This window comes from Trachemys scripta, chromosome 13 (genome assembly GCF_013100865.1).
Source record: "Trachemys scripta elegans isolate TJP31775 chromosome 13, CAS_Tse_1.0, whole genome shotgun sequence".
NCBI classification, from domain to species: Eukaryota; Metazoa; Chordata; order Testudines; family Emydidae; genus Trachemys; species Trachemys scripta.
The window spans coordinates 25423146-25435534 of NC_048310.1; the positions used below are offsets into that span (position 1 = coordinate 25423146).

Below are 12389 nucleotides of genomic sequence, written 5' to 3' on the forward strand. Positions count from 1 at the left end.
ACAATAGAAGAGAGAAATACCATCTCTAAACCAGCAAATTTGAAGAGAGATGGGGGGTGAGGGGGGAGAGAACCACAGAACTGCAGCCTTTTTGCACCAATTCTTTAATTAGGAATACAAATTAAAAGTTAGATATAAAACCACACCTGCTATGTGCATAAACCTCCATGAAGAGTAAAATGGTTTGTGTGACATGTATTATTTAGAGATAGACTACTGAGTCTCAGAGTGAAAATACTCAAACCAGATATATAATCTTAAACCATGACAAAATCTCCATATATTTGTTGACTAGTAGAAATGCAAGGCTCTGTGCCTAATGAATTAAGATAACTGGAGTGCAATTGGGATCTGTGTGGCATTCAATTCTCAGTAACAATCAATGGAAATTAAATATTAATTTGCGTGTCTTAAGTAGAAAAGCATGCAAAAGGTGGGATAGGAAAGCAGGAAACAGCAATAAGTTTTCTACAGTTCTATTAACAGTGCAAATTACAGTAACCGAAACAGAATGCTGACCGAAAATCTATAAAGTTTTCCTTTTTCCTTGGCACCAATGACTAATTGCAGAAAACAATTCAGGTATTCAATCACTACTTGATTGAGGTTGGAGCGAAGAGTGTTAAATAGTCAAACCCACATCACTTTTTCAACAAGCTATGCATTTCATTTCTTGTTTTACATTGTGTTAAGCTATCTTCTGAAGTTTTCAGGAGCCTAACATTGAGAATACTTGATGATCCCTTTATCAGCCAGCTGTGTTATTTTACACCTTACGGGACTTCCAGGTCCTCGGTCTCCTTGCTAGTATTCCATTACATGCATTCTAAATTACAAAAAAAGCAAATCTGTAGATCTTAAAGGACAACAGGATAAAGAACGTTAAGAAGTTACACCAGAAAGATGCTATAGCAGTTATGGGACTAAATTCTCACTCAGGCAGTCAATGCAAGTTTTTCTTCAAGTTAGGACCAAGTAAGAACTTGGGAGATGACCCTCTGTCTTCCATTAACCTTGTGGAGCACAGAGGTGACTGGTCAGGATTAGATCTGATATGCTTTGCCTTTGTTTTATTGATAAAAATTTCCATGGGCTAGAGAAAAAATTCCAGTTGAAAACTACATTTGTGATAATACTCCATTCCTTTCTAAGACTGTGGTCTGATGCCACAAGTAACATGTTTTATTACTTAAAAAGCATTGTGTTACACATCTAAAAATATAACAAATACAAACATGTTACTTTATTTCCTTTTCATTTAGAAATTGTTGCAATTCAGAACACTAAAGAAAAGGGTACACTGATTTTTAGCACAAGGCAGTACAAGTTACACGCACACACACATTGTTTTGAGCAATACAATTTCAGATGTTCAATAGGTTTCCTAATAAATCCTGTAACTAGAATACTGGTAACCCCCAATTTCTTAACGATAAATAAGTGATTGAGTAATACCCTAATTATAAAAAAGCCTTTATTAACATACTAATGAAGTACCATGCCAGTATTAAATGGAAATCAACCACTTCGGGCATGGTTAAAAAATAGCACGGAGGGAGCTATATCGCTGCAGCTGTTGTCCACCTTCCGCTCTGGTGCCTAGGTTTTTTTTAAAAAGTGTTTTACATTTAGTAGTTAAATAAATACTATAATAAAAGTGAAGTACATGGCTGGTAAAGGAAGAGCTTGTGGATCAGCAATGTCCCCGCTGGAGTTCTGTTTTCTACATTTGCTGCAAGGAAGCAACTTCACACGTGCAACATGCACTCTGTTAAAAAAATAAATATTCTTGAATTTCATCACATTCTAGCAACATAATGGAAAGCAGATGAGTCCGATTAACTTCTCTGAAAGTAGCAGTGAACATAACAGCTTGTGCAAATAGTCTACATGAATGGCACTGCAAGTCAGGACAGTCAAAAGAGGAACGTGCCAAAACTTCCTTTCCCATTTCGTTTGAACTGATTGCCCACGATAGAAACAAACATTTCCTGAGACATTAAGTTGTCATCAGCCTCCGTGATTCCCAGTTCACTCAGCCTTTTCTTGTGCATCTGGCTCTTCTTTACAGAGGTAGCAACAAGTTCATTTGCAATTTCATAATTGCCTTCAGTTTGTTCAGAAATCTCAGCTCTCTCATGGAGCTCCAAGTCATCTGTTGCACATTCGTGTAGCTCATGTCCCAAATCTTCTACATTGTCTGTCTCGCCATTTGACTGGATAGTCTGTATATTTCCTAAATCCGAAAACAGTGATGAGGTTATTACAGACTGTGCAGATGCCTGGAGGAGCTGAAGTAATTAAAGTGTCAAACTTGGAATACTTTGAAATTTAGGGGTTTTCTTTAAGTCTTATTAAACAATGAAAATATTCCCCATATTGCAATAACTGTTTCAAGTATTACATAGTTCAGCTACATCTGCTATTGCCAATAAGAGCTAATTCTTCCAGTGCAAACACAAAGGTTCAGTACATATAGCACAAAGAACAAAGTCAAGTGGCAACTGGGATATCCAATGACAATCCAGCACGAAGAGTTAAAATGCAAGAATAAGCTTTCAAGATGATTGCCACTGGAAACAGAAAAGCGGCCGTGAATATTTTATGAAAGATTCAGGGGGAAAATTCATCAGCTTCCTCTTATCACCCCTTCCGGATGCATTTTTAATGATCCCCCCATATATTCCAAGTATACGAGTGTGATGCTTAAGAAAATCTAGAGACTTAAATAAATTACTCAGAGACAGTCAAGTATTTTAGAGAGGCAGCTGAGTGGGGATTAGACATTGCAACAGAGAGCAAGTATCTTTCTTTGAAATAAAAGATGGAAAGTACAGTTGTCAAGTGATATTATGGTGGAGAACAACTACTCTGGGAGGAATAAGCTAGATCCAACAAGTCTCATTTCTGCTGCATGGTGGAACAGGAGAGCAGAGGATTAATATGGGTAGGAAAGGGTTGTGGGAGGAATATGCCCACTTTCTCCCTGACATGTCATTTTGTCTGTGAGACCAAGTAGTTAGTTCCAGTCCTGCAGGATCTGCATAGTGGAGCAGATGGGTTCAGTAGACAAGACTCAACTGGAAAGTTCCTTTTCCTCACTGAATAGCTACACACCATTTAAGATCAACTCAGACACACTGACCCAGCCACTCGTTTAGAGGGGAGCCAGATGGAAAAAGCCTCAAGCACAACTAGATGGAACAGAGATTAAAACTCTTTTTATAGCAGAAAGTGTCCTATTTTAAATGGCTAAGTAATCAGGATGTTCTGAAAGACCATCATGCCAGCTGCCTGATACGGGCTTCCAGTGCCCAGAATAAATTTTTACAAGTGCTTTGATATCATTGGATAAAAAAGTGAAATTGAAGTGCAAGTAATTACACACATGCAACCTGCAGCTACTCCTAAACATTCCTTTGCAGTAGCTGTGATCTGGGAAATCTCAGTCCTCTGATAATTACAGGGAAGTCAGACCTAGACTCATTTTTCTCCTTATTAGAATGTTTAAGACTTTCTTTCTGCCAAGTTATATGATGTGAATTTTCTAAATATTTTAGAGAAACAGTAGATTCACCACTACATTTAGACTCCTATTAAGTCACTAGAGTTAAAAAATACCTTCTGAATTTTTGGCAGCAATGTCTTTTACATCAGAGGAAACTGTAGGTTTAACCAGGACGACTCCATACCCTTCATTATTATGGATCACATTGTTCACCATGGTTATCTTGGGACTGTCATAATGCTCATCTAAGAAATCCTATAGCAGAAGAAAAATGTAAAAAATGATTTATGTAGCAAATTCTCAGAAAGGTAATTTCAACCCAGCTACAGTGTCTTCTCTAAAAACACAAATACAAAAGAACTAGAACTATTTGTGTATTTAAGGGACATAATTAAATATAGTCACCATTTTCCTTGCTGCAGCCATGAAATAAAGGAATATTTTGCTGTAATAGACAAGAATTTAAGTCCACTGCTATCAGTGTTATCAAACCTTGTCTTTCAAACAAGTTAAAATCAAAAAGTAGTGACATCATGAGATAACTAACTAGAATAGTTACTGGCAGGTACCAATCTGAACAGGTATGATCTTGATAACTGATCAGAGCACATTCCATCTGGAACTCACTTTTATGAGGATTCCCTCCTTGCAGTGGTGTATGCCATTGCCCAGCAGGGTACATGTGCTACCCGGATATATTTCAACACCAGCACCCTGTAAATTAAAGAGACATATCATAAATGAGTCAGCAAGTTCCCAGTGTAACCCATTACCCCAAAGTGGGTCTTTGTCTCTAGCTAGTGGCTACATGATAAGAGTCTTCTATTTCCTCCTGTTATTGGGCTTAGTAAACTAAGTCAGGTAGCAGATGCTCATGGTTCACTGGCAATGCTGCTATCATCAGACCCCACAAAAGTTCTGCTGGGAAGAGATTGCATGACACATGCACAGAAATGTAGATGATCTTTAATACACTACACCCAGCCCTAGGAAATCCAGTGGTTTTTTTTGTGATGTAACAAAGTGTTAGATTTTGATCATCTCTTTGTAAGAATTAATCGGTAACATGTTCAAAAAAGCAGTTCAGCTGGAGAAAGAATATTAGTTTAATGAGAGACAAGAACATTTAAGGGGCACAAAACAGAGGCTCATTTTAAGAACAGCCTTATCCCATGAATCAGCTCCAAGAATGCACCTGGAGTTATTTCATAACGGACTCTTGTTATTGTTTGATTTTCACAGTGTAACATGCAAGTCAACATGAGTCTCCCCTCCCCGCCCCCCCAATAGAGACATACTATATAAGAGATTAAGAGAATTCTCTGATTTCTTAAACACCAATTATATTTAGCCATCTAATGGAAAATACTGGTGGTTTTCTAAAGGATCAAGGAAGTCATCCTCTTTCCTGATTATGATTCCCTATTTGCCGGCAGGGAGTTTTTTTATTCAAGTTGTAGTTTTGTTTCAAAAAAATATTTAAAAGGTAGTTCACACCTTAGCACCATACAGATCAGAGTTCTTCATTAATAGCTCGGCTGATGTCCGCACTGTAACACCTGTAGTTTCACACTGTAGCACACAGTTCTCCAGTGTGGTTTTCCCCTGGTGAACACCTGCAATCAAAGATACCCAGTGTCGACATCAGAAATCATTCTAAAAAGAGAGTATAATGGATGATCTATAACGAGAGGAATTTTCTGTTCATCCGGCCAGATAGATACTGTAATGAGGCCATATTAGATTAATATCTGTTAAGGAAACATTTTCTTCAGTAAGATTTCAGTGGAGCCCGAAGTAGACACTACCATTCAGCCTTTTTAACGAGCATGCTCTTGAAAGTATTTATTTTCTGGGTAACAAACCACCAAAAGTTAAATGGAAACAATTTCCATACACATTCTGGGACACACTGTTGCAGTGCAGTACTTTCCAGCACATCAACAGCATAATCTGAGTCCAAAACCAGGGAGGATCAAGGCAATGTATGAATGATCCTCCAGTGGCAGATATTCAAGGAAAAGGCTCTTCTGCCTTATACACACCCCCCACCCCGCTGCTTGTTTCCACTGGGGAAAGGTGGACAGCCAAAGCAAATGGGGCACAGCGAGGACCCTGCAGATTCTCAGTTGTGTTTTCAGCCCCTGCCCCATGGCCAGTGCAGCCCAACCAAAAATCTGAGTACTCATCAGGCTGCTCAGTCGGGGGACATAGGGACCAGGACCAGCCCCACACAGAGCTGCAGCAGGATCAGAAGTGTGTGAAACAGCTTTAAAGTTAACACTCTTGAGTCTGACAATGGATAGTGACAGTCTGGCGCACATATACTGTGATTGGGACCACAAGCATGTCTGCTGTATACCTAGCCTGCAAGATCAACTGTCCTCCTTATTTCAGACTTTCTGAAGTATGTCAGAAAGTGGCTGAGTATATGCCCAGATGGCCAAACCATGGCTCATGAGCCACATGTGACTTTTTTCATTAAAGTGTGGTTCACGGAGAGACTGGGGAGGTGGGGAGAGCTCAGGACTTCTGCCTTGCAGTAGGGTGATGGGGTAGGGGGTTCTGTTCAGCAGGGGGGGGGGGGGGCGGGGCTTCAGCAGGAGTGGGGCTGAAGCCTCAAGCCCTGGCAGGTGCGCCCTGGCTACTGAACTTCTGAAGACCATCATATGTGGCTCGGAGGGTCAGTAAGTTTGGCCTCCCTGGTATATGCGCACACCATACCCCTAGACATGCGACATGATCCAAATTATCAGACAAGCAAAAATGTTTTAAACTTTTGCCTTTACACCTTAGTGGATAATTTGCAGGTTTCGACTTTCAGAAGATTAAAGCAAATTTAAATAGAATTAGAACTAACCTAAATTTAAAGGAAACAATGCAATAAAGTCAAATGTTTTGATCTACAGGGGGCTTAAAGCCAAAGAGTTCACTTTCTGCATAACTGTTGCCAAATAACTCCAAGCATGTGTGATAATGAGCATGTGGGATGGTCATGTTAATACAATTATTGTGAACATTTACAAATAGGCCAATACTTGGGAACAACAGTTATCTGATAAAGTGATTTATAAATTTGGCTTGGGCACATTCTCAGTCCATAGGAGGAGCGCCCAATATTACTGCCCACAGCTGACAAAACTAGACACCTGTTGGAAAAATTGTGGTGAAAATACAGGAATAGTCATTTCTTCTAGTCCTGTGCCTTTAACATCCAGCTCTGCAACAAAAGGAGGACTGGCCCCTCTCTTATTTCTTCATGTGTTACCACATTTTAAAGTCTTCATCTGCTGCCACCCAAGCAGAGCTTCGTCAACGAACACTTTCATACGTTTGCCAGCATTGGCCCAGGGAAAACTGTCATATCATAAACTGATTTTGTTCAGTGGCTAACTTGGAAAAGAGGACAACTGTCTAGCTTTGCTGGATTTCTCTCATTAATTGCATGGTTTTTATAAGAGAATAATAATTCAGAGTAACGCACTGCCTTGGCTTAATCCCAGAGAGAGTGTCAGGGATGCATGTAACACAGCAAAACAGGATAAATAGAAGTTCTTTTGCAATAAAAATAAATCTTATCGTTTATCTGAGACCAAAGCAATTACACACATGGATGTTCTCACATGCCAGTGTACATGTTATAACCCTGTGGATGTGATCTGGATTACACACTTATTTTTGTAACTAAATCAATTCAGTTACACTGATGCAAAAACCTAATGTAGAGGCACTTGAACTAATGCAAACTCTGCTTATACCAGTTGCTTAATTTCATAAATTTCTGAATTAAACTAAATCAGTTTAAATTTGCCTACAGTAGTGGTTTGCACTGGTATAACTAAAACCAAATATAGTTACACCAGTGCAAGCTTTCAAACATAGTCCAGGCCCTTTGTTGCAAAGGAACCATTAAAGGAACATTAGCCTCAGATCTACCCTTACGAGTTATGATTTTTTTTAACGACAGCAGTAACCTCTCCATATCAACGTTGATTCCTTTTCTTTGTGAAGATGTTTTACCTAAGTTGATAAAATATGAAATACCTACATGAAGGTGCTAAACACTTTAAAGTGATATTTATTCCAATCCACCTCTATTTCGTGAAGTGTTAATTAGCATCTTCCCCAAAGGCAGAAGGGCAGGCCCCAATAAGTTTACCTTCAGATGGAACTAATTTTTCCTTAGATGATCAAAAGAATTGTCTGAGTGATACTATATTCCAAGGACTGATGAAAATAACAGCATGTAATGTAGCTTGGTTTTGCTTACAAAAAACGCAGATTCTCAACTGAAGGGTTTACAGCCTGAGAAAAAGCTTATTAACCTGAGTCCAGGGCAGGCAGCAGTGCTTTCTGGGGAAGCAAAGGGATCAGATTCTTGATTGCTGGACAAGAACAGGAGAGGCCAAGCGATGTGAGGCACAATAGCACAAAGCTGGCAGTCAGAGGGTAGGGAACAAATGGAAAAGGTAGACGGCTTAGAGCTATAGAACTGACCTGCCAGCACGAAGAGTGAGGGATGGGCCTACTTGATAGCCACATAAATATTGTTTGAGGGAAGGGACAAAAGAAGTATCCGGCTGAGCCTCAATTGGAATGTGCTGTCAGCAAGCAGAGGGGTTTGTGGTGACTAAGGAGAGGAAAGGTTGGTTCAGCAATAGTCAGCTATTTCCCAGACAGTTCTCTTTGCCAGTAAGGCAAGCAGGTTTCGTTCTCCGGCCAAACTGGAGTAGGCTATGTAGCAATTTTTAGAGGCAGGTAGACTTAGCAGCTAAATTCCCTCTAAACTGCATGGCCGCACCCCTCCCCGCCGGCCCCAGCACGGACCTGCCCTGGACTTGCCGCGGCCAGGGGAGAGGAGCCCCTCCCTTGGCCCCAAGCTGCTACGGCAAGAGAGGGCTGGGGGCAGTCCTCTCTCTCCACTGCAGCCCCAGGGCAGCCTGCACCCCAAACCTCTCATCCCCAGCCCCACGCCAGAGCCCACACCTCAACCCTCTGCCCCAGCCCTGAGCCCTCTCCCACTCAAACCCCTTGACCCCAACCCCACATTATGAATTTTGTCATGTGCACCAACATGAAGGTGAGTGTAATATTGAATGCAAATGTACAGAGTAGCAAAGGTTTAATTCCACCAGTAATTATTGTCCATAAAAATGGACAAACACTTTATTACTTACTTAAGATCCCCTCTACTGCATCATGCTGAACCAGTTTCAAACTGGAGATTCTTATATTCGCCCCTGTACAGTCAACAAAGTTGTCTCCTTTGCCCCTCTTTTCAATCACAACATCATCTGGCAGGCCATACCCTGAAAGGAAAAGTTTAGATAAGGGAAGAAAAAACAAACAAAAAAAAAAACAAAAAAAAACTTAGTGTTACTGTGGTTCACAGGTAGACACAGATGCTCTGTACACATCACAAGATAGCAAAATTAGAGTTAAAGGACTGCAACTTGAGTTCTATCATGCTAACAGGTTTTCTGTAAAGTATGTCTGCCTGTGGACAGTACAACAGCTGGAGTTATTCAACCACTGTACAATGAAGAATTAAATATTTAGTATGTCTGATGGAATGAAGATTATGGAAGGGTAAAGACTATCATTGCAGCAAAGGCAAATTTATCTGGGTGCTCGAACTAGGAGCTTCATCATAAGTGGTAGGGTTTCTTCTAAATTTAGTCTAATCTCAATTCCTTAGTGCTGACTTTACTGATAACTATACATTCTTGAAAGCTTTTATTTACCATAAATCACTGATCTTCACTCTCATTGTGTCTTGGAATAAATAAACGAAGGCACCTACACAATTAAGTCGTGTTATTCCTTTGACAAATTTTCCCATCCCCTCATGCCAAGGAAGCTACCAAAACAGTATTAACTACTCAGATTAGAGCCAGTGAGATTTTACTTGATGCCCCTCTTTAGGACATTTTCAGCAACACCTACTACTAAACTTTCCCCCAACACAAGTCCATCTACCAAGTTTACTCATCCTGACACTTGCTCATTCAAGGAGTAGTCCCTATTAAAGAAAACTGACATATATTTTGTTCCGTAAAGCATAATGGCTATTTCTATTCTATGACTCTAGTAGGCCTGCTACTTCACCCCTTGTATTACCATTTTCCTCAAAGACAGGACAACATCTGTCAAATACCACCCACCAGGATTTCAGAACAATACTATTCTCACTGATAAATAAAGCAATTTATTGAGGCCCTTTATCCTGCAGATGTATTGCATATGGGCATGTAGATCTATATAAATCAAACATATACAAGAGAAAAAGAAAATTATAGTCATAAAACAAAAAGAGGCAAGAAAATATAGTAGGCAACAGCAGGAAATTAAACTCCCAGCCTTTTTTCCATTAAGAAGTTTTGACAAGATAAAGATAAAGAATGCAGCTTAAGCAGTTTCTGAATAGCCCACAATGATGTATTGGTTATTATATAACAAACTGTATTCCTAAAATTGTTTGGTAAACTGCTAACAGGTGTACATGCCTGTAGCTCAGGAATTACTGGGAGAGATACAAGGATGCAATGTATCCTGGACAAGGCAGGAGCATTTAATTTTAAAGCCATTCTCAAAAGCACAGAAACATTTGTTGGGAAAATATCATGAACATGTATACATTGCCTATTTGGTTCCTCAAAATAAACACAGAGCTCTGAACCCATAGCCAGTGACTCTTCTCTATTCTGGTCTATATGGTATAGCATCACCATTCACACTGCTAATTTGTGCACTACACACATTAAGCTTCACACTTAACAAATATTTGAATGCAACATGCTATAAGGTCTTGACTTGTCCCTTACTTCAATAAGATTACACACAACCTGTGCTGTACACAATCTTCAGAATACCCTTCTCAAGCAGACTAATAACCACTATTTTATAAAGAGGGAAAATGAAGCATAGAAGTGAAGTGGCTTGCCAAAGGGCACACAACTGGCAGAGACAAGAATAGAATTGAGGTCTTCGTAGCCACCAGTTTAGTCCACCAGACCGAATTACCACTTATTAACAAAAGCTATAAATATAAAATGCAGAATATTTACTAGCATAGGATCACGGATCATACCATGTTAAATCACATGGACCAAGTACATTTTGCAGTGCTTTCTCCTGGCAATGAAGAGGGAAAACTAGCTTCCTTGATGATTCACAAAATTCAACTAACGCACAGTGAGTCTTCCTGGTGAGTGTAATTAAATGAGGTTCTACTGTGAGGATAAAGAACCAAAGGCTTAGGTATACTGTATACTCTTTATATTTTAGACCCAATGCTCTGCAATTTAAATACAGAAGTTACCTCAAGTGACTTTTGTGCTCATTAAATTAAGTCAATCCTTCCTTACATACTCCTGCCAGAGTCTGTCCGCTAGCTAAACAATCAGGCAGTGACTGAATGATTTCATCCAAATAAATAGCATGAGAACACACTAAAATTGGGGATAAATGTATTCCTCTGAAGTCCTATCCTGGCCCATTTGCAGCTGTAGCACTCACATCCTTCACGGGCACAGACAGCCGCACACACCACTCAATATGTTTGAAACATACTCCTGGCTCTAGCAGCAGGGCCTCTGCAGAAATGTGAAGGCATTTAAGAAAAAAGTTAAACTCCCAGTCAACAGATCCCTCCTGAAGTTAACAAGTCCCTTTGCACAGTTCAGTTTACTTTAAGAAAATGGACCAGTTAACATTAATTTTAGGCTCTTCCACACTTACAAGAACCTTCTACCTTATCTTAAATCTTAACTGAATCAAATTGTACCAGAGAATCGCTACGGATAGAAATTCCATGCTTACACAATAAGAGCACAGAAGTGGAAAGAGATTATCAACCCGCTGACCAGGATGATCCCTGTGATTGTGAAATACTCAGCAAGATTAGAGAGGCGACAAAGGTAGAAAATGCAATAATAGAGGATTTCAGCTATTCTCATATTGACTGGATACAGGTCACTTCAGGAAGGGATGCAAAGAAAACATTTCTAGACACCATAAATGACTGTTGCTGGGAGCAGCTTGTACTGGTACCCACAAGGGAAGGGCAATTCTTGATCTAGTCCTAAGTGGAGCACAGGATCTAGTCCAAGAGGGGAATATAGCTGAACTGCTCAGCAATAGGACTATAATAGAGTTTAATTTAACAGCCTGGGGAGGCAGGGGTGGAATACCAAAGAAACATACTGCCTTAGCATTTAACTTTGAAAAGGGGAACTACACAAAAATGAAGAAGCTGGTTAAATAGAATTTAAAAGGAACAATCACAAAGGCAAAATGCCTGTAAAATGCATGGAGTCTATTTTAAATAGTTTAGTTTAGAGAGGCCCAATCTAAACGTATACTTCAAATTTAAGGGAAAAAACAGTAAGAGGATACAAAGAACGCCATAATGGCTAAACAGCAGAGTAAAAGAGGCAGTTAGAGGCAAAAAGGCATCCTTTAAAAATTGGAAGTCAAATCCTAGCAAGAGAAATATAAAGGAGCATAAACTCTGGCAACTATAAAAGTTTATGGTAGGCCAAGAAAGAATTTGAAGAGCCCCTAGCTAAAGATAAAAACAACAGCAAAAAAAATTAAGTACATCTGAAGCAATAAGTCTACGAAACAGTGGAGCCACTGAACAATCAAGGTACTAAAAAGGGATTAATGGAAGACAAGGCTATCGCAGAGAAACTAAATGAATTATTTGCATCAATCTTCACTGCACAACAGATGTGGGGGAGATCCCCACATCCAAGCTATTCTTTTTACGTGATAAAATCTGAGGAACTGTCCCAGGCTGAGGTGCAGAGGAGGTTTTGGAACAAATTGATGGATTCAACAGCAATAAGTGACCAGGACCAGATGTTGTTCACCCAAG

At 39.7% G+C, this 12389-nt stretch overlaps 1 protein-coding gene across 2 annotated transcripts in view; it reads right to left on the reverse strand.

Moving 5' to 3' along the window:
- Window positions 1-99: 99 nt before the first annotated feature.
- Window positions 100-12389, reverse strand: part of SHCBP1 (SHC binding and spindle associated 1) — a 29878-nt gene continuing 17588 nt past the window's right edge. The window contains exons 9-13 of one of the 2 annotated variants that reach the window (XM_034788849.1): window positions 8686-8817; window positions 5006-5124; window positions 4136-4222; window positions 3622-3763; window positions 100-826 (exon numbers count right to left, since the gene is read on the reverse strand). In XM_034788849.1, the coding sequence (XP_034644740.1) occupies window positions 816-826; window positions 3622-3763; window positions 4136-4222; window positions 5006-5124; window positions 8686-8817 (491 nt within the window). In that variant the 3' untranslated portion in view covers window positions 100-815. Of the gene's footprint in view, window positions 2237-3621; window positions 3764-4135; window positions 4223-5005; window positions 5125-8685; window positions 8818-12389 lie in introns of both variants that reach the window. The other variant, XM_034788848.1, reaches the window with a different exon arrangement.